Source organism: Molothrus aeneus, chromosome 5 (genome assembly GCF_037042795.1).
Source record: "Molothrus aeneus isolate 106 chromosome 5, BPBGC_Maene_1.0, whole genome shotgun sequence".
NCBI lineage: Eukaryota > Metazoa > Chordata > Aves > Passeriformes > Icteridae > Molothrus > Molothrus aeneus.
The window spans coordinates 3,551,678-3,571,069 of NC_089650.1; the positions used below are offsets into that span (position 1 = coordinate 3,551,678).

The 19,392-nt window shown below is 42.4% G+C and overlaps 2 protein-coding genes across 2 annotated transcripts in view; both read right to left on the reverse strand.

Moving 5' to 3' along the window:
• Positions 1 to 5,745, reverse strand: part of DERA (deoxyribose-phosphate aldolase) — a 47,908-nt gene extending 42,163 nt beyond the window's left edge. Inside the window, exon 1 of the mRNA XM_066549895.1 lies at positions 5,663 to 5,745. Coding sequence (XP_066405992.1) covers positions 5,663 to 5,693 — 31 coding nt within the window. The 5' untranslated portion in view covers positions 5,694 to 5,745. The remainder of the gene's footprint in view (positions 1 to 5,662) is intronic.
• A 1,964-nt stretch (positions 5,746 to 7,709) lies between these two features.
• STRAP (serine/threonine kinase receptor associated protein) lies at positions 7,710 to 15,102 on the reverse strand. The gene is made up of 10 exons (XM_066549741.1): positions 14,906 to 15,102; positions 13,745 to 13,880; positions 12,952 to 13,033; positions 12,619 to 12,691; positions 11,888 to 11,984; positions 10,877 to 11,014; positions 10,362 to 10,498; positions 9,562 to 9,711; positions 8,970 to 9,035; positions 7,710 to 8,654 (listed from the first exon to the last, which is right to left on the reverse strand). The coding sequence occupies exons 1-10, from the start codon at positions 15,015 to 15,017 to the stop codon at positions 8,587 to 8,589; spliced, it is 1,059 nt and encodes a 352-aa protein (XP_066405838.1). The 5' UTR covers positions 15,018 to 15,102; the 3' UTR covers positions 7,710 to 8,586.
• Between the last annotated feature and the right edge of the window lie 4,290 nt (positions 15,103 to 19,392).

Consider the following 19,392-nt stretch of genomic DNA (forward strand, 5'->3'; position numbering starts at 1 on the left):
TCTGCATGGGATGCAAGAGTCCCTGCAAGACCACAGAATGTGGATCTCCAAGTATTTTTTTTGAGTGTGGAAACTCAAACCACAGTGCACAGGCAGAAAATTAAAAAAAAAAGGAATAATTTAACAAAAAATCAGAACTCCATCCTTTCTGTACAACTTAATGTGAGACATCATGCAGCTTTTACTACAGGAAATAAAATGGTGCAATAAAAATGGCACGGCAAGGAAGGACAAAGGTTCTGGTAATGTGCAGCAGCAGATGGAGACTTCCATATAACACAGACCTTTTATTCAAGCCCATTCCTACATTAATTAAAGCAATGGGTAAGTGAAAACAAATATGTCTCAGCATAATTGTCTCTAAATAGACTTTCAAATTTTGCCATGTGAGGTCTCATCAAATCTTTAGATCTAAGCGCCTTTATTCAGAAAAATCCCTCATAATTCCAGCTTTTCTCTTTTTTTCATTAAATATCAGAATAAAACCGTTTTTTGAAATAGAACTGACTGCCTTTGGATTCTCCCCCTCCCTCACTCCCCCAAGCTTTATGATTTAGTATCTGGCTAAGGAAAACTATATTTAATTAGGCTCATTAACCTTGCAGTGTGAACATGTCTTTTTTTTTTTTTAAATAAGTCATCTGCTAGTCATCTGCACAGTCATGTGGCTTCAGGGATAAAAGTAATTAAAGCAGTTACACTACAGCTAATTAGCCAATATTCTGTAATCACTCTTCTAGTTCACTTTTTTCTCTGAAGACATCTGAAAAAATCATATTCAATTCCTTAACAGGAAATTCATCTCCTCTCTTTGAAGAACACGAATCCAAAAATACCGAGCATTTCCTCAGAAAACAATAAATAAAACCACTTCATTAGGATAATTACATAAATATCTAAGCTTCCTAACACATTCCTCATAAAACAGACTAAGCTTTAGAGAAGCTTTAAAAAAAACGTGTTGATGGCATCCCTTCAGATGGTGAAACAGAAAGCTCAAGAATGCCTGAGGCAATAGTTTCACAAGCATTTTAAGGCAGCACTGTTCCCAAAAGGAGCTGCCCCCCTCAAGTGGTTATTTCATTTTGTGTGCCAGAGACAGCATGTGTGCTCCTGCTCTTACCATGAGCACACCATCAAACGGGGAAGGGAAGTGATGAAAGCTGTTATTTCGGGAGGAGAGACTCAAACTGTGTCCTGAACCTTCCCTGGAGAAGGGAGGAGCTCAGCTGGATGCAGGCTGACCCCAGCTGGCCACACAGAGCTGAGCAAAGCCACTGAAAGGGGAGAAAAGGCTTTGGGGATCAGGTCTTGTTACAGCTGTCTTACCATGTAAGATGTTTAGAGATTTGGGGGTTCTCAGCTTTGTCAAGACAGAAGTTAATATTATTTTTCCAGAGCGACACTTGATATGGACCAAGAGATCCTCAATTTCATGTGAGCCTTTCTTTTATATGACAGAAGTTCAGTCTCCAAGTTATCAGCATCCAGATACTCAAAGCATGAGCCCTGAACTAGAAATCAGCTCTTCTGCCTTGTGCCATCGGTGAAATCACACAGGGCTGTCCATGGATCACACAAAATGGATCATGGTGTCCTCCTCCAAAGCACTTCGGGAACCACCAACTTCTCAGGAAGTGAGAGACAGAACATCAGGACCTGGTTTCCTGCAGGCCCAAGTCCCCTGTTGTTCCCTTACACCCATGAGTAAAACAGGACTCCTTTACTGCCATAAAGGCCAAAATAAAACAGTAGCAATGAAGAGTCATGTAATTTCTGATCTGTACCTGCTTTTCCCTCAACAAAAGAACTGATTTGGTCACTCCACCCAGCGCCTTATTTTCAAGACAATCTACTTGTCTTTCACATTTGATTAAAATTACCAACCAGATTCAAAAGGTGTTAGAACAGTGAAGAACCAGAGCCACAGTACAGACTAAAACCAGCTATTAATATATTAGAACAGAATTATGCTGTTTTGAAAAGGGATGTAATACTTCATTATCTAAATGCCACTTACCAACAAGCTAGCTCTCACATGTAGATGGCTCAGAAATACCAGCTATAATTAAAAATATATAAATTGAAACATAATTAATGTATTTTTGGCCCTTCAGCTAGAGGGTCAGAGCAACACAGATAGATAATGGGGTTTTTTAAGAATCTAAGAACATTGCAAAACAACTGTAATTAATGACTCATTGCTCAGAATACATACAGAAATGTGTGTATATATATATATATTCAGACATACATAGACACACAGAGGTAATAAAGCATATAATTGTAGAATAATTTGGAAGACCTTCAAAGATCAATTATCCAACTTCCTGTGCAATGCAGCATGAGTTCTGAGGTCAGACCAGGCTGCTAAGAGCTTTATTCAGGTGGGTTTTGAGAGTCCCAAGGATGGAGATTGTACAGCCTCTCTGAGCCCAACCTGTCCCAGCACCTGACTGTTCTGCCCCAAGTTTTCCCTCATATCCAGTATGAACTCCTCTCCCTCATTTTCCTGGGCTAAACCAGGAAATATTTCAGCCTTTCCTCACAGAGCAAGCACTCCAGCCCCAGCCCCATTGTGCTGTGCCTCAGCTGAAGCTGTGACAGTTTTATCAATCTCTCTTTCCTGTTGGAAAGTATTGTATTTGCTGGGAATGCCTCAACGAAGGCAGGAATGATGCATCTGACTCCATGTTCTCAGAAGGCTGATTTATTATTTTATAATACTATATTATATTAAAGAATACTATACTAAAGAATACAGAAAGGATACTTAATGAATGCTAAAAAGATAATAATGAAAACTCATGACTCTCTCCAGAGTCCCGACACAGCTTGGCCCTGATTGGCCAAAGAGTGAAAACAACTCACAGCAGAATCCAATGAAACAATCACCTGTGGGTAAACAATCTCCAAACACATTCCACATGAACACAACACAGGAGAAACAAATAAGAATTTGTTTTCCTTTTCTCTGAGGCTTCTCAGCTTCTCAGGAGAAAAATCCTGGGTGAAGGGATTTTTTCAGAGAATGTGAATGCCACAGGAAAGAGAAACTGGACCAAATATTCCATGTTCATTCCAAGTGCTGGGCAGAGGGGATGGTCCCTGTGCCCCCAGGTGTCTGCACCCCACAGTTAAACCAAAGCAGCTTCCCTTCCAAAACAGATACTCACTGATACGTTCCAATATTTCATTGTGAAGTGACATTAAAAGTTGCAGCTGATACTCTTCTGAAGCATGACAAAACAGTAAACATCTGGGCTGTTATAACCCAGGGCCCTGCAGAGCAGAGCAGGAGAGGCAGATTCATTCCCATCCCTGCAGGCATCGTGGTGAACCCCAGCACACAAGCTGTGCAAACAGTCCTTGTGGAATGGAAAACTTGTAAAACTCTTTGTCCAGCTTCTTTGCACCACTCTTGGATAGCAAATGTATCAGTGTATGAGGCTGGTGAGCCTCTGACTGTGCACATCAGGGTCTTTTCATCTGTGGAACATACACCTGTTCTTTAGTTCTTCTTCTACTAAGGCACAGTGATGGATACGAGGAAAGGAGATAAGGAGGGAAGAATCAAGGAATTTTACAAAAATGTATTTATTTTTTAAAAAATCACACAGGAGAGCACTACATGCCATGATTTGTGAAGAGTTTGGCTTGTCAGTGATAAACAAACAGACCCTCTCTAATGGAAACATCAGACACCTCCTGCTTTGATACCAACATTACGTAGCAAGCACACAAACAGAAATGGACACAAACAATATATTTTTAAGTAAAATACATTTTACCACTAGATGTCCCTGTTAGAAAACTCTAATTTTGCACAAAGCTGTGTGGGAAACAGGGCAAATCACCTGAATTAAAGCTGCTGGCACAGGTTTGTAAAAACTTCAAAAGCTGAAGTGACAAAAGCAGTGAGTATTGCTAGCAACCGTGAAAGATAAAGGTAAGGGTTTACCCTGTTCTTTCTGAGTACTGCTACCAGCTAAGGCACAGCACTAAGATATGTTAAGTGCTGAATTTAGTATGCTGCTGTATTTCAGATATGTATTTAGTAGGAGAGCAAACGGCAGGCAGGTGCAGTTCTCTCTTTAAAGCAGCCAGCATAAGGCAGAGGCTAGAAGCTGCCACTTAAACATGGTGACAGCCACACCATTGCCTTTCCTCCACCTGCCCTGAACATCTAACCCAGCTCGTTTTGACCACAACTGGTTTAAACAAAGATCCCTGGGAAGGGATGGCAGCAAGTATCAGAACTGAGCTGACTTCACCCTCAAGCTTCTGGATTCCCCACACATCAACTAATTTTAAGCTTGAATTTATAAGAAAAAGCATGACACACTCCTAGTTTAAAGTAACTGGAGTGTATTTGCAGAGTTTTGTGCTAGCTGTTTTTCCTAACACTGATGTTTTGTCAACTATGTTATTAATGTTTGTTTCAGCTCTTCCGATGGCTGTAGTTGAAACTCACCTGTACCTACAAGCAGCCCCTGAATGAGGACATCTGAGAGCAATTACACAGCTCACTTTTGAAAGCTGCAACATTTCCACAACTTCAGTGAATGGAAACACAGCTCTCACTTGTCCATCCACAGGCTAATAATTTAAAAGTGCCTGTGCTTGTTGTCATAACAGGCACGTGACGCCACAATCTCCTGAACTCTGCTCATGCCAGCTTTGAGACCTGCCTGTTCCACACCAACTGGCCTTTGCTCCCCCTCTTCCATGAGGCCACCCCTGTGTCTCCTCTATTTCATTGTCCACCTACTCACATCATGACCAAATTATCACATCTTGGAGGAAGTCTCACCGCTTCAATTCATTCCACTGCTGCAGCTGGGTTTTGCTGAGGAAGCTGTAGCACCTTCCCCTTCCCCAGCAATGAGGAGAAAGGCAGCTCCAGCCAGGAAAAGGCAGAGAAAGTCTTTCTCTGCCTTATCTCAGGCACAGCCACCTTTCAGGCCCAGAGACCAGCTGCAAACACCTGGAAAATCCTTACCACTCCCCAGAGAGCAAGCAACAAGAACGATCAGAAGAGGTGGAGCCTCGAGTTTGCAAATCAGAGCCCAAATTCAGTGGTTTTAATTTCGGTAAGAAAGAGGGGAGGAAGAACTCTGTGAGAACCAGAACAGCATGCAAGAGAGAACCAGGTCCAGCTTTGTGACAGGACCAAGGCTCAGAGCTGTCCTACAACCTCTGACCCTGCAGGGACAGGACCAGGACTGCAGAGCTGTCCTACAGCCTCTGACCCTGCAGGTCCAGCTTTGTGACAGAACCAGGACTCAGGGCTGTCCTACAACCTCTGACCCTGCAGGGACAAGACCAGGGCTCAGAGCTGTCCTACAACCTCTGACCCTACTCGGAACCCTGAAGCCAAAGCCGTGTGTGACACAGAACTCGTGTTTAACCCGCAGTCTCAAAGCCTCTTCCCGGTTACTCGTCACGGGATGTGTCAGAACACGCACAGAACCCCAGCGCTGTTCCTATTTCGGCTTTTCAGAGGAACGCGGTCCCGCAACCGCCCGGGGGAGGCTCGGCCGGGCGCGGGGAGCCGTGGCCCGGCACGGCCCGGCACGGCCCGGCACGGCCCGGCACAGCCTCGCCGGTCCCGGGGCCCCGCAGCGCCCCCCGGGGATCCCCGGCCCCGCCGCTCCCTTACCCAGCTCGGTGCCCGGGTTCCGGCCGGCCATGGCCCCGCTCTCCGCCCCCGGAGCTCCGGCTGAGGGCCCGCCCCGCTCGGGCAGGAAGCGGCGGGGCCGGGCCGGCTCGGCCGCACCTCGGCCCTGCTGCGGGCGTGTTCCTTTCCTCAGCAGGAACGGGGATATTCCGCTCCTTTGGAAAGGCTGAACCTGCTGTTGGGGATGAGTCAAGGCACTGTCCACTGTCTTCGTGTTGATTCAAGGAGGAGCTACTGCCGCACATACACACGGGTTTAATAAACATGCCAACCTGTAAAACTTGTAGTGGTACCTGCAGAATGAAATTCTGGTAACAAAGCCACTGAAAACTTCATGGCCTTTACATTTTTTTCCCAGATCTGGAAAAAATCCATAAAGTTTCATGAAAAATACATTGTTTATATTGTACATTGTTAATATTGACGTTTAGATTAAACAGTTTCCAACTTAAAGAAACCTCAAACTCACAACGGCATCGGGTAAAACAGGAACGGGCCATAGCTATGAAACATGAGAACACTTTTTTGCTTTTCTCATACCAAAACTGCATGTGTGCTTTGAGAAGCAAAGGTTTAAAAGACAACCGTCACTCTAGATGTATAGATACCATTTGCACTGTGTATTTAAACAGTCCAAAAATTACAAGCTTTCAAGTACTTGTGGCGTTGCATCCTCCTCCTCCTCCCCCTTTTCCAGGCCACACTGTCATCTAAGAAATACTTGTGATGCCTTGGCCTTGACAAACAGCACTGAGCTCAGCTCCTCTTGAGCTCATCAGAAACACTGTCTGCTTCCAGGAACTGCTGCTGTCTAGGGAGCTCTTGTTTTCTTTAGGAACAGCCTTGGAAATTATTTTTCTAGCCCTAACAGCACAACGTCCCTGTTCCCACACTTTCACGCTTTCTAACTGTGTCTGGGATGAAATAATGTTACCTTAGATGTCTAAGTAAATTAGGCTTGTAAGTAAAGTTAAGTCCTAAATTAGGTTAAATGCTGTTAAGTATTATTCCTCTGTTAAATTGTTACAGTAAATTTCTAAGTTAGGTGGCTTATGTTAAGTGCTGCTCCTCCCCTAAATTGTTAGGTTTAAGATAGACGTTAACACTACTGTTGAGTGCTGGTAAAGCCTAAAAGCTTATTTCTTTTATCCTCACCCTTACTATCCTTTTGCCAATGAACACAGACACATCCCTCTAAACAGTACTCGGTTAATTTCTGTTTTGATTGCCTGGATTTTGTTTGGTTTTGTTGTTGCTTGTTTTTCCTTGGCATACCTTAACTGTCCTGTAAGTAGCAGAGTGAATCTTGCCAACAAACTTTGTTGTCCTGTCACTTAATATTAAATCTGTGTTTTGCTGGTACCCTTACTGGTGTTTTTTCAAACACTTGCTCATACTAGTATTTTAGTTTTGTTGGGTTTTTTTCAATTTTCCAGTATTTTAGTAGCCATTACTAAGTATTAGGTTTCTATAACTATTATCTGTTTAATTTTTATGCATCCCAGAGTAAGCCATAAATGCAGAATAAGGGACACGGTTTTCTGGTGAACTTGGGAACAACTAGGTTCACAGCTGAACTTGAAGTTAAAGGTTTTCTTCCTCAGTTAAATGGTTCTGAGATTCTATTCCAGACCTCTCTATGAAATGCTATAGAATCTACTGCAAATATGGAATAAAACCCGCAGCATGCAAGAAGTTCCAAAATGGAGCAAGGTGTTCAAAATCCCGTATTTTAAACACATCCAATTTCTAAATTAAAATTTTTATGCTCAAATACTAGACATGGAGCCCTCATAAGTCTTAGTGGAATTAGCAAGACTGAACCATTTAGCTGTAAATCAGAGTTGCTTGTTTTTAGAACAAAATTCAAATAGGTAATTGCAAATAGGTATAGTCTGCAAAAACAGGACAGTAAGGACAAGTATGAATATGAAAAAATAAAAAGGTGTGTGAATAAATATACCCCTTACCATACAGAATGCATTATGTAAAGCTTTCAGCATAACATTAAAGGAAATGACAAGTGGAAGAATGGTAATTATTTTCTTTAATGAAGAAAATATGATTTGTAACCTTGAAAGAGTAACTTTTTTATCCAGTCTGGAGGACTAAACCCAAGCTTTACACAGATTTGCAGCCAGCCTCTGATATTTTCATGTACAACCAAATACTTCAGGCAGCACGTTTAATTTAGGAATTTTCACTGTTTTTCTTTTTAGAGACTCATGTTTACATTCAAACTTGAAAGAATAAAAAAGATACAAAGCTTACAGATCAAAGAACTTGCCACCCTCTGTACCAACACTAAAACATTCTTTTGCTTTCTCTCTGTATAGTACAAACCCAAGATGCCAAGGATTACGTGATTAATGCAGTTGCTTTTCCATTTCATGAACCCAACGCTCAAAAGTAATGTACGAGTTTGGAGAGGCTTTTTATTTAGACAACTGAAAACAGTTAAACATTCAGAAGCAGCATACAATGAAACAAAACCCGAACCAAATACTTTTAAGTACATAATCCCTTCTTTTCAACTAGAGCCAATTTTTCCAACTTCCAAGAAAAAAAAAAGGTAAAAGCCATTGTATCTCTTCTTTGTAATAATGAAAACACACTACAATGAGTCTAATTGAGATTGGAGAGACTGGATCTTGGCTTGCACACTTCTTTGAAAAGACAGTAGGCAGTTATGCCAAAAAGCCAGCAGAACTCTACTACTTGTCTTTTGGGTTTTTATTTGGATGCTGAGTTCTCTTACAGACAACACCTAGCCAGTTCCACTGCATTCTCATCAATTACTGCCCATCTTTGCCCCACGGAGGGAGCGCACTCTGGAAGGCTGCTGTCTGTCACTGCTCACTTGATTTAGTCTCGCATGTCCACGTGTCACATAACAGCTGCAGTAATCAGGCTTTCACTTCAGGAGTTGAGCTGTACACTGTATCTGAGTTTTCAGAGGCAATCTCTTCTGCAACTAAATAAAAAGGGTGTTATTTAATTTCACTTTAGATATAGAAACCAAAGAAATGTTGCAAGGATTGCTTAAAGAGACCAGTTCAGTTTGTTTTCCCATTCAACCTGACCCAGCTGTTCTACCCCATCTGTTCTGCCTGCACAGCTCCAGTCTGACACTTACCACATAATCAATGTCAGGCAAATGCATTCAAAAATCTTTAGAAATATACCAGAAAGCACTTGAGGGAAAGTACTTCTTTCATACTAAGGAATGCTATCATCTTGACTATCTTTTAACACTGAAGTAGTTGAAGCTGACAGTTCAGGTCATTACCTATTTCCTCCTCTGCAGTTCCTGGAAGGGTAGTCCTTGCTTTTGCTGCTTCTGCATTCTCCTCTTCTGTAGGGAAAGAGCAGAAAAACAAACAGTCAATACCTTCAGTTTCACCCACAAACCTTAATTAATAAAAAGTCATTTCTATGTAATTCAGTGTTGAGGAGAAACACTTGACCAAGCAATTCTATTAATGAATAGCCACATGTAGTTATTGCCTTCCTCTCCCCAAGCTGAAAGAACCAGAGTACAATATAAATTAAAACTACCATCCACACTTCTAGAGAGTCCCTCTTTCAGAATTACAGAAGTGGTATCACATATTTCTCACTCTTTAACACAAAAATACATCAGGCTCTTGGTTTAAATACCCACAAAGTGTCTATATTCAAAAACCTTATGGGTGTGATGTTAACTGCTTACATGACAGCTACAGAAGTACATCCTTCAATCTAGCAAATATGAGTAGATCAGAAACCCTCAGAAGAGAGGAGTTACTGTATGAAACTCAGTGTTCACCACTCATGATAGACATCACTCCAAAAGTGCACACAAAGTTGCCAAGTTTCCCCAGGACCCAGCACACACTTACCAGGAACTACACACTTCCAAAGGCCATAGGTTTTCCCTACTGTTGTCTGCCACAGCCTTAGTGTTCCATCCTCAGAGCCACTTGCATATAACTCTCCATCAGGGCTAAATCTCACGCAGTGAATGGGACCAAAGTGCCCTTTGTAAGATTCTGAAGGGAACATGTCAACACCGTCAATTTCAACTTTCAGCCAACAACTGAAATTTAAGTACAAACTGATCAGTTTCTGATACAAAACAGAGTTTCCATGAATGGGTGTGTCAGCAATGGCTACTTTAGGCATTTAATAAATAAGATATTAATGTTTCATTAACTGCAAGGAAAAAGGTGCTTAGTTATTCTAGACAAAACTGCACAGAAAGCCAGCAGCGCAGGGTAAACATGCTCTGTTCCTTTAACCACTCCTTTCACAAACAATTTTAAATGAGGACTAGATCAGTAAGAAAATGTGCTTTTTTAGAAACAAATTTGGCCAACACATCATATTTTTCATAAAATCTTGTAACTGACATATCTAATGAACAGTATGAAAATTTAGCATACAGCTATTATAGCAATACAAAATGAGGATTTTTTTAAATAGGTGCAGAATTGTTGAATGGGTATTTTAATTAGTTCTAGAATATTAGGTATACTGAGATAGCAAAAAATGTTTAACTGATTATATACCTTTTTATCATCCTCCTTAGCACAGCATGCTATGCTAAGACCTCATTTGAGTACAACAGTTTCATTTACTGGTCATTATTTTATTAATACCTATTTCAGAACTCCTTTATGATTATAGGAGACAAACATACCTAATTCTTCTCCTGTATTATAGTCATATTTATAGAGTTTAAAATCTTCACCACCTGCAACCAAACATTCTTTCGCAGGGTGAAGAGATGCAGAATTGATTGTAGCAGGTGCTTCAAATGATTTAATCTGCTCTAGACTGAGGGAGAAAAGTTTGTTAACAAAGTTCACAGTAAAAAAAAAAAAAAAACGCAAAATCCTGCGAGCAAAGAAACTGGATTCTACTAATCTCAACTACTTTTCCCAGATATAAAATACAGCCCCACAGAGTTTCTGAAACAAGTTTTGGTACTTGCAAATCATGCTTGTCAAGTTAGAAATGAGTTTAGATTAAGCAAAACAAAAGTTCACACATACAGAAGTACTTTCTGTAATATGTTTAAGCATGTAACTTCCTTTCTTGAAACATCATAGAGATGCCAGTTTTGACATCTTGGTGACTCTGGCCTTGTACAACCAGTTTTACCCACAAGAAGCCCATGACTCCACCTGTGAAACCTGGGAGCTGTGGACTCACGTTTCTGCACTATGAAAAGCAATAGTCTTCCCATAGGTTATCACCAGTATCTGTCCTTCTGGAACATACTCCATGCTGCTCACTGACATTGCCACGTTTAGTGATTTCACCTCAGTCATGGTACTCCGGTCCCAGAGGCTAAAAAGGAAACAAAAAGGGAAAAAAAGACTCAAACTTCTGCAAATCAAACAATTTCCACCTCACATCCATGGCAAGACCTGCATCAGGTTCTTCAGATTTTCAGTGGCTTTATCTGCATTCTCACCTAGGCAAGGCTTAAGACACATTCCCTTTTTTAAAATACATTTACCTTTGCCGCTTAATGCCACAACATTAAATGTTATATACACATCATTTAACTACTCAGTGTTTCTCCTGGAGATTAAAAATCTTGATTTAAGTCTTTTAAGCAACAGACCTTGAAGCAAGGCTTGAAGATTCTATTCCGTCTTTTTACTTCAAAAGACAAAGAGGTATTAATCCCAGTTTACAGAGGTTCATTGAGGATAATAAAGTTTTATATCTAGCAGTGCAAGAAATATCTAAGCAGAAATTAAATCGTGCTGCTGTGACAAACAAAAATCTTTATTCATTAGCTGACTGCTGCATTTCTATTCTTACAATTTGGAGGAAAACAAACAGGACTAGGCTCTTGCTTATCTTTAACACTAGGAAACTGAAGAAGACTAAGCAGCTCAGGACAGTGTGCATGCAAGAGACCTCATCTATAAATTCATCTTCTTCAGGATTACAAAAGGCATAAATTGATTTTATGCAGTTCTCACCTCTTCTTATCAAGGAGAACACATCTGCGAGGAGCACACATTTATGGGGAAATGAGAACTATTACCAAAATGATCTCTGACAGCACAACAGAGCTGTATCAGGCATGCAGCTAGAATAATCTAGAATCAGGTAATTTGTGTTACTCATATCCTTTTCCAAAATAACATAACTTCATCCTCACATAGAGCAGGACAATACAGAAAGCTCAAAGTTACTTTTTCTTACCGGACAGTTTTATCATCAGCTGAAAGAATCTGTTTGTCATCACTGCTCCACAAGGCCTTTTTAATGCCAGAAGTATGTCCACTGACAACATCAGGTTCTTAAAAGAAAGCAGAGTATTTTAATACATGGAATAAAATGAAATAACATCGTGCAGCAGTGTGGGGGCTTCCTTAAGCTACACAGATTTCCATCTACTAGAGACTGTAGATGGAAGCACTTAGGACTTTATTTGGAGATCTTATTCCAGGAACAGGATAAATGCAAACTGGGTATCTGATTGCCTAGCTTTTAAAAATTTCACTAGGTGAACATCAATGTTCTCTGGCTTCCTATCAACCATCAACAGGTCAGTATCAACATGAATTCAAACCCTCTTAAATATTGGAGTTGGTTTTTTTCTCTCAGAGGACTAAATTCTAATTAATTAGATCAATTTCTAGCGTGTCTGCACTGAACTGATACATGTCCTGCTTGATGTCTCATTCCTGGAAGTGTGCAAGACCAGATTGGATGGGGCTTTAATCAGTCCATAGAAGAGGGTTTGGAACCAGGTGATCCCCAACCCAAGCAATTCTGGGACCCTTATATACCAAAAGCTCATAAACATTACATTTGTAAAACAACCCTCAACATTGTTCTTAGTGATTCATAACAGAAAGCAGCCCCTTAATTTCAGAAGTTTTATTTAACTCAAAAAAGCCCCCAAGAGTCAGTTTTAAAAGCAGCCTCACCTGCTTCTGGCTTGCTCAAGTCATAGATACGCAAGAGCTTATCTTGTCCACCTGTTAACAGATAATTGCTATCCTGAAACAGAAGTTATAGAGAGTCAACTCTACTTTGAATCAAAATACAGCCTTTGCCTGTGAGTTAAAATCACAGCTTTTTCTCTCAGACAGCCTCTAACACACTTGTTACATTAACCCTACAATCCTAAAAACGGGCAGTGGTATTTTACATTATTTACCTGTTAAGATTTACAACAAAAAAAGCAAAAAAGTAACTAATAGCAAAACATACTCAAGAGCTTATTTCCCTGGTGAATAAGGTATAAAGGTTTCTCATACCTGTGTAAAATCCACACTTTTGACAATGTGTTTGTGAGCCAGTGTGATTAGTTCATCGCCTGACACAGCATCCCACACTTTGCTAAACAACAAGAGGAAATATTCATATTTTAGAAGCACCAGCACATATCAACCTGGACAGTCAGATGAATTTGTAAGCAATCTTTCCTGATGCCATCACATCATTTTATCCTAAGTGCTACATTCTTATAAGTTATAACCTAGTTATTCATTAAGAATATTTTTTTATATTTATACGAGATCTTTTTTATGCTCTTCTTCAGGACCATGAAAACCAATTAACATTTTAGTTTGAAGACAAAAGTGGCTCCTATCTGCAACTTCATTAACAGAATTTGCCCTCTACTGACAAGATTCAACTTGCAAAATATTCATTAATACTGTAAACAGCACAAACAACATAAAACATGGAAGAATTAATTCACTAGAAGTTTCATGTAATAAAAAGAGGTTGACTGCCAGATGAAAACCAAAAATCCCTCTTTCAGCTCTTCTATAACTACAGTGCCAGAGATTAGAGCTGCACAGAAAAGTTGAGTAAACCAGTATAATTAAGCACATCAAGAAGTAATCATAGTTGTTCAGCATGACACAATTAACTGCAGCTACTTTCCAGAATGTAAAAATCTAGGTTTTAATTTGGCTGGCCAAAAATAAGCGAACAGTTACTAAAGGGAAACAAATGAATCAGTAATTTAAGACAGATTGCTGTCACCAAAGAGCTACAGAATAAAAATCAAAACACAGATCAAGAAAACAGTGCATCACTTACGCTGTGAAATCTGCTGCTGCTGTAGCTGCTTTAGTGGCATCTGTGTTCAGGGTGGCACCCCAAACAGCCCCTTTGTGACCCAGAAATGTGCCAATCCAGTCTCCTGTGTCCCCCTGGCGCAGCATGGGCTTGCCATCTTCACAGAAACAAAACCAGTAGTCAGGTAACATGGTAAAAGAAGGCAGCAGTTTTTTAGAAGAAAAAATATTCCATTGCACCAGCACATGGAAATACCCCATACTTTACAAAGCCACACTTTGCAAAGGAGTTCAGCATTTAGATGAGTTTAGATGTGCAGCTGTACTTGCTGCATGCATCTAAACTGTACCAACATTCAAATGCTACTGCAAATGAGATAAAAGTTTTCTGGTAAAAGACTGTAACGTTGTGTTAAGATGGTAGAAAGGAACATTTCATTTAAGTTTTATTTTTACTAAAGTTTTCTTCAAGCAGGACAGATTTGGTTTGCTCATTTTTTTACACTGGAACAATATTAATTATGAAGTCATCAGTATGCAGAAACAAGCAGTGAGATATGATTACAACATACAGTGATACAAAAATGAAGTAGTAATAGAAAGCCTTTCCTATCATCAGTTTTTTCTGGAAGGCTATCAAAGAGTTGTTCACACAAGATGTAGAGCTGAACTGGAAGCACTTTAAGGCAGAAAAGGAATGCCCTTTAAAACCTATGCACGCAAAAGATTAAAATATACATGCACTAGGATAAAACGCTATTCCCACAGTGAGCACAGAGTTCTCACCATGCCGTGTCCAGCAGGGCAAGGCAGCTGCCCTGCTCAAACCGGAGCTCGCTTTAAATCCACAGCCGATGGAAACAGGAACTTTTACAAACAAACCATTCTGGAGACCTCCCACCCCTTCAGCAGCCGGGATCCCGACCGGGCGCATGCGGGCTCCGGCACCCCCGGGCTAACCCGGCAATGAAGCACCCGGAGAGAACCGGCTGTCCGCTCCCTTCGCCATTCCAGAGCACACCGAGGCGGTGTCACCGCCCCGAGTGGCCAGGACAGCCCCCGAGCCCCCTCCCGCCCCACCGCCACCCCTCGGCTCGGCGATGCGCGGCCTACGAGCGGCGGGGCTGCCCCGCGCCCACCCCCGGGGCGGGAGATCCCGAACAAAGCGGCCCGTCCCGCTCACCCTTGCAGGCGCTGATGAGGAAATATCCGTAGGGGGTGACGCCGCTGAAGGCCAGGTCCACCACGGGCCGCGTGTGGCCGGAGCAGGTGAGCGGGGTCTGCCTCATGGCCATGGCGGCGGCAGGAGCAGGGGCCTGGGCAGGGGCACGAGTCCGGCGGCCCGGCGGGAGCAGCGGTGGCGGCAGCGGGGGAAGTGACGGGCAGGAAGCGCTTCCCGGCGGACGCGCGTCACGGGCTGGGGCGCGGCCGCAGCGGCGCCGCCCCGCCAGGGGGACGGGCCCGAGCTGCCCCTCTCGTCCCATCCGTGAGAGAACCGTGCGTCCCTCATCCCGCTCCATGACGGAACAACGAGCTAATCCTCGTCCCGTTCATCCCTCATCCCGCTCCATGAGGGAACAGAGGGCTGCTCGCCGTCCCATTCATCCCTCATCCCGCTCCATGAGGGAATAGCGAGCTCATCGCCGTCTCGTTCGTCCCTCATCCCACTCTCTGAGGGAACAGCGAGCTGCGAGCTGTGCCGTTCATCCCTCATCTCCGCTCCATGAGGGATCAGCGAGCTCATCCCCGTCCCATTCATCCATCATCCCATTCCGTGAGGGAACAGCGAACTCCTCGCAGTCTTCTGCATCCCTCATCCATCTTGAAGGAACAGCGGCGACTTCCCCGTCCCATTCAGCCACCATCTCTTTCCATGAGGGAATGGCAAGCTACTCACTGTCCCGTCAATCCCCTCATCCTGCTCCTTCAGGGAATAGCGACCTCGTCGCTGTCCCGTTCGTCCTGGCAGGAAAATTAATCCACAAACACCAAAGGTTTATGTCGAAAGAGGGGTCCTGTAACTGTATTCAAATAAAGAGAGAGATCATGGGCATTTCCCATGGGGTGTCTCAAATTGTTAAAGGATGCAGCCTCCTTTTTATCCTAATTTCCAGGCTGTGTTTCTCTCTCTTTTGCCCCGTTGGCTGAGGTACTTGAGAAGTACAGATTTCCCGAATCACTTAATATAGACACCTTTCTAATGTGCAGCCCCCCCTTTTTGTTTTTTTCCTTGTGTTCTTTTTCTCTAAATCCAGAGGTTTAGCACAGGCTTGAATGAGTAACAGTGTCTGTCAATAGTGAAATTTATGTTTCCCCCCCATTGCTTCTTTCACCTCTCAGTATCTGGCCTTGTCTACCATCAGGCCCACAGTTTGTTTGTAAAGACAACTCCTCATTCCTTTCACAGAATTCACAGAATGACCAGGTTGGAAGAGACCTTCAAGACCCATAGAGTCCAACCCAGCCCCAACACCTCAACTAAACCCTGGCACCCAGTGCCACATCCAGGCTTTGTTAAACACTGTGTTAATGGTGACTCCACCACCTCCCTGGGCAGCCATTCCAGAACTTTATCACTCTTTCTGTGAAAAACTTTTTCCTAATATCCAACCTATATTTCCCTTGGTGCAGCTTGAGGCGGTGTGCTCTGGTTCTGTCAGTACTGCCTGGTGAAAGAGCCCAATGCCACGTGAGCACAGGCACCTTTCAGGAGTTATACAGAGATATGGTCACCCCTGAGTCTCCTTTTCTCCAGGCTGAGCACCCCCAGCTCCCTCAGTGGTTCCTCACAGGGTTTGTGTTCCCAGCCCCTCTCCAGCCTCGTTGCCTCCTCTGGATGCACTTCAGCCTCTCAATGTCCTTCCCAAACTGAGGGGCCAGAACTGCACACAGCACTCCAGGTGTGCCCTCACCAGGGATGGGGACAGGGGCAGAGTGACCTCCCTGCTCCTGCTGGCCACACCATTCCTGATCCAGGCCAGGAGTCATTGGCCTTCCTGGCCACCAGGGCACTCTGCTGGCTCATGTCCAGCCAGCTGTCGACCATTACCCCCAGGTCCCTTTCTGCCTGGGCACTGTCCAGCCACACTGTCCCCAGCCCACAACATTGCAGGGGTTATTGTGGCCAAAATGCAGGACTGGGCACTTGGATTTATTAAACTTCATCGTGTTAGACTCTGCCCATCCATTCAACTGTTCCAAGTCTCTCTGCAGAACCCTCCAACAGATGGACACACGATCCCAGCTTAGCATCATCCACAAATTTACTGATGAAAGACTCAATCCCCTCATCCATGTCATCAATAAAAATACTGAGCAGAACTGGCCCCTCATCCTGCTCCCTGAGGGAACAGTGACCTCATTGCCATCCCATCCACCCCCTCCTCCTATTCCCTGAGGGAACAGCAACCTCCTCACCATTCCATCCATCCACAGGCGGCCAAGGTCCCTCAGTGCCCTGCCCTCTCCTAAACCAGCAGCAAGTGACTCCTGCCAAAAGGCAGCCCAGCCCTTCCTGCAGGCCCAGCTCCCCTCCTGGCCCACTGATCAGCCTTTCCAGCTGGGAAGGTGATGGGAAAGCTCTGAAGGATGTGGGGATTCCTGGGATAGCAGCACCCACCTGTTTGGGCATTTTTATGCCAAAGACAAGCTGATGGTGCTGTCTGGACTTGCCCTCAGAAGCGTCTAAGAATGGCACTTGGAAATGTGTCACTGCCCTTACTCAAAGCTGTGGGGACTGGTGTTTCTCTTAACCTGGAATCAGAATGACTGGCAGTTAATCATCTCCCTTAAGCCTTACAACTAGGAAGAGTATTTAAATCATTAACCAAAAACTGAAACTGGAGCTAACTGCAGACTTCCACAGCTTTTTTTATTTAAAAGATAGGCACAGTGTTTCGTGTTCTTCTGGTATTTTATTTCTCACCCCAGGGTTCTCAGAAGTAACTCCTAAAGATTTTGTAACTTCATGACTCATTTTCAGACATACTGACACTGTATCATAGATCAACAGTTTTTCCATTCAGAGCCACAGGTTGCTACGTGGACCTTTCCAGTGTCTTTAACATTTGGATTTTTCCAAACAAAATTTTATTGCTTCTACATTGACATTTTACAAAACCTTGCCTAAGCATAGCCTCCTTGCTAGAAATGCTGTTTAGGTTTACATTTTTTAAAACTCGCCTGGTAACTTGTGTTGGCAAATTTTGCAGTGCAAAAAAAATGATCCTAAGGGTCAGCACAAAGAAAAATTTTGTATTAAGTTTAAATTACCTGCTTAGGATTCAGGGTTGAGAAACAGAAATAATGGGTAGATTGTATTTGGGGAAGTTTACTTTTAATGATTTCATAGCTTTGATTGATTTTGTCTTCTCTTAAATGGAGCAAGATTTTCCACCTGCACAAAACTTATGCCATCCACTTAGGACAGCACAAAATCCATAACAGGCAGAGAAAAGCAAAAGTATTTCAAATTTGCCAGTAAGTAGCTGAAAATCAGAAAAATAAAAAATGATGGACATGGGAAACCTATAAAATCTAGACATCCCACTAGGCCAAGCAGAACTACAGGGTATTGGAAAATATGACTAAGAACATATGGAATTAATTCTGAAAATAAACCTGTCTACATTTTTTCTTAACATCTCCAAAGCTGGTGCTAAGCCTAACTCATGATTCAATCAGACTGTTTCTTAAGCAGCAGTCTGACTTTCTCCCTGGTAGCACCTCCACTTAAATAGTTTATTCTCCACAGTCTGAAAATACTTGCTTTAAAAATAAAATTTTTAAAAAATAAAACTAATTCTGTGCCCTCAGAGGGCACAACCCTCTGTCACTGCTTTGCTTAATACAGATTTTTTTACAGGGGGAACTGTGAAATAGGCTTTCAGTTTTTTAGGAACTGTGAAATAGGCTTCAGATTTTCAAGAAAGTCTAGACATGGTACAAGAAAAAGAAGGGAAGATGAAAAAAAGTTATTACCTACAAATGGAAGTTTAGCAAGCTTAAAATAAAAAAAAATATGAGGTATTACTGAGGTTTATTGTTTTAAAAAGGGCAACTATGTATCATGTTCCAGGGATTGAATTCTGTCAGCAATGTTGCTGACAATAAATAAAGCTGTCTTAGTGAAACGTTATGATTCTACTGCTATGATTACAATGAATAATGTAGAGAGTCAATTAAATAGATGTGTTAATTATACGTATTTACATTTTCAAAGACTCCTTTCTCCTCTTGCATTTATCAGAGTTGGAAATACATTGTCTCGCCACTGAGTGGAGCTCCTCACGTATTTATTGGTACAGTGAAGCTCTGACACAGTTCCTACTGTGAGGTGATCTAGGGATGGTTATTTCAGCTTGAGCCTGGCAGCTGTGTGGACACAGCACTCAAGCAGTTACTAAATGCTTAATTCTCTAAAATTAATTAGCTATATAGGTAACTGGAAATCTCCATGACACAGTGGCAGGGCAGACCTCAAATATGAGTTATTTTAATGAATGGTGAAACATTCAGTGTAGTCTGTGTTCACTGATTCACTGATATTCTCTTTTTTTTTTTTTCTTTTTCTTTGGAGAAATGCCCTGCACTAATCTGTATAGCTAATTTAGAGGGGGGAAAAAAAGAAGCAAAGAAAAAGAAGAGGACTTCTTGTTAGCTGAAGGATGA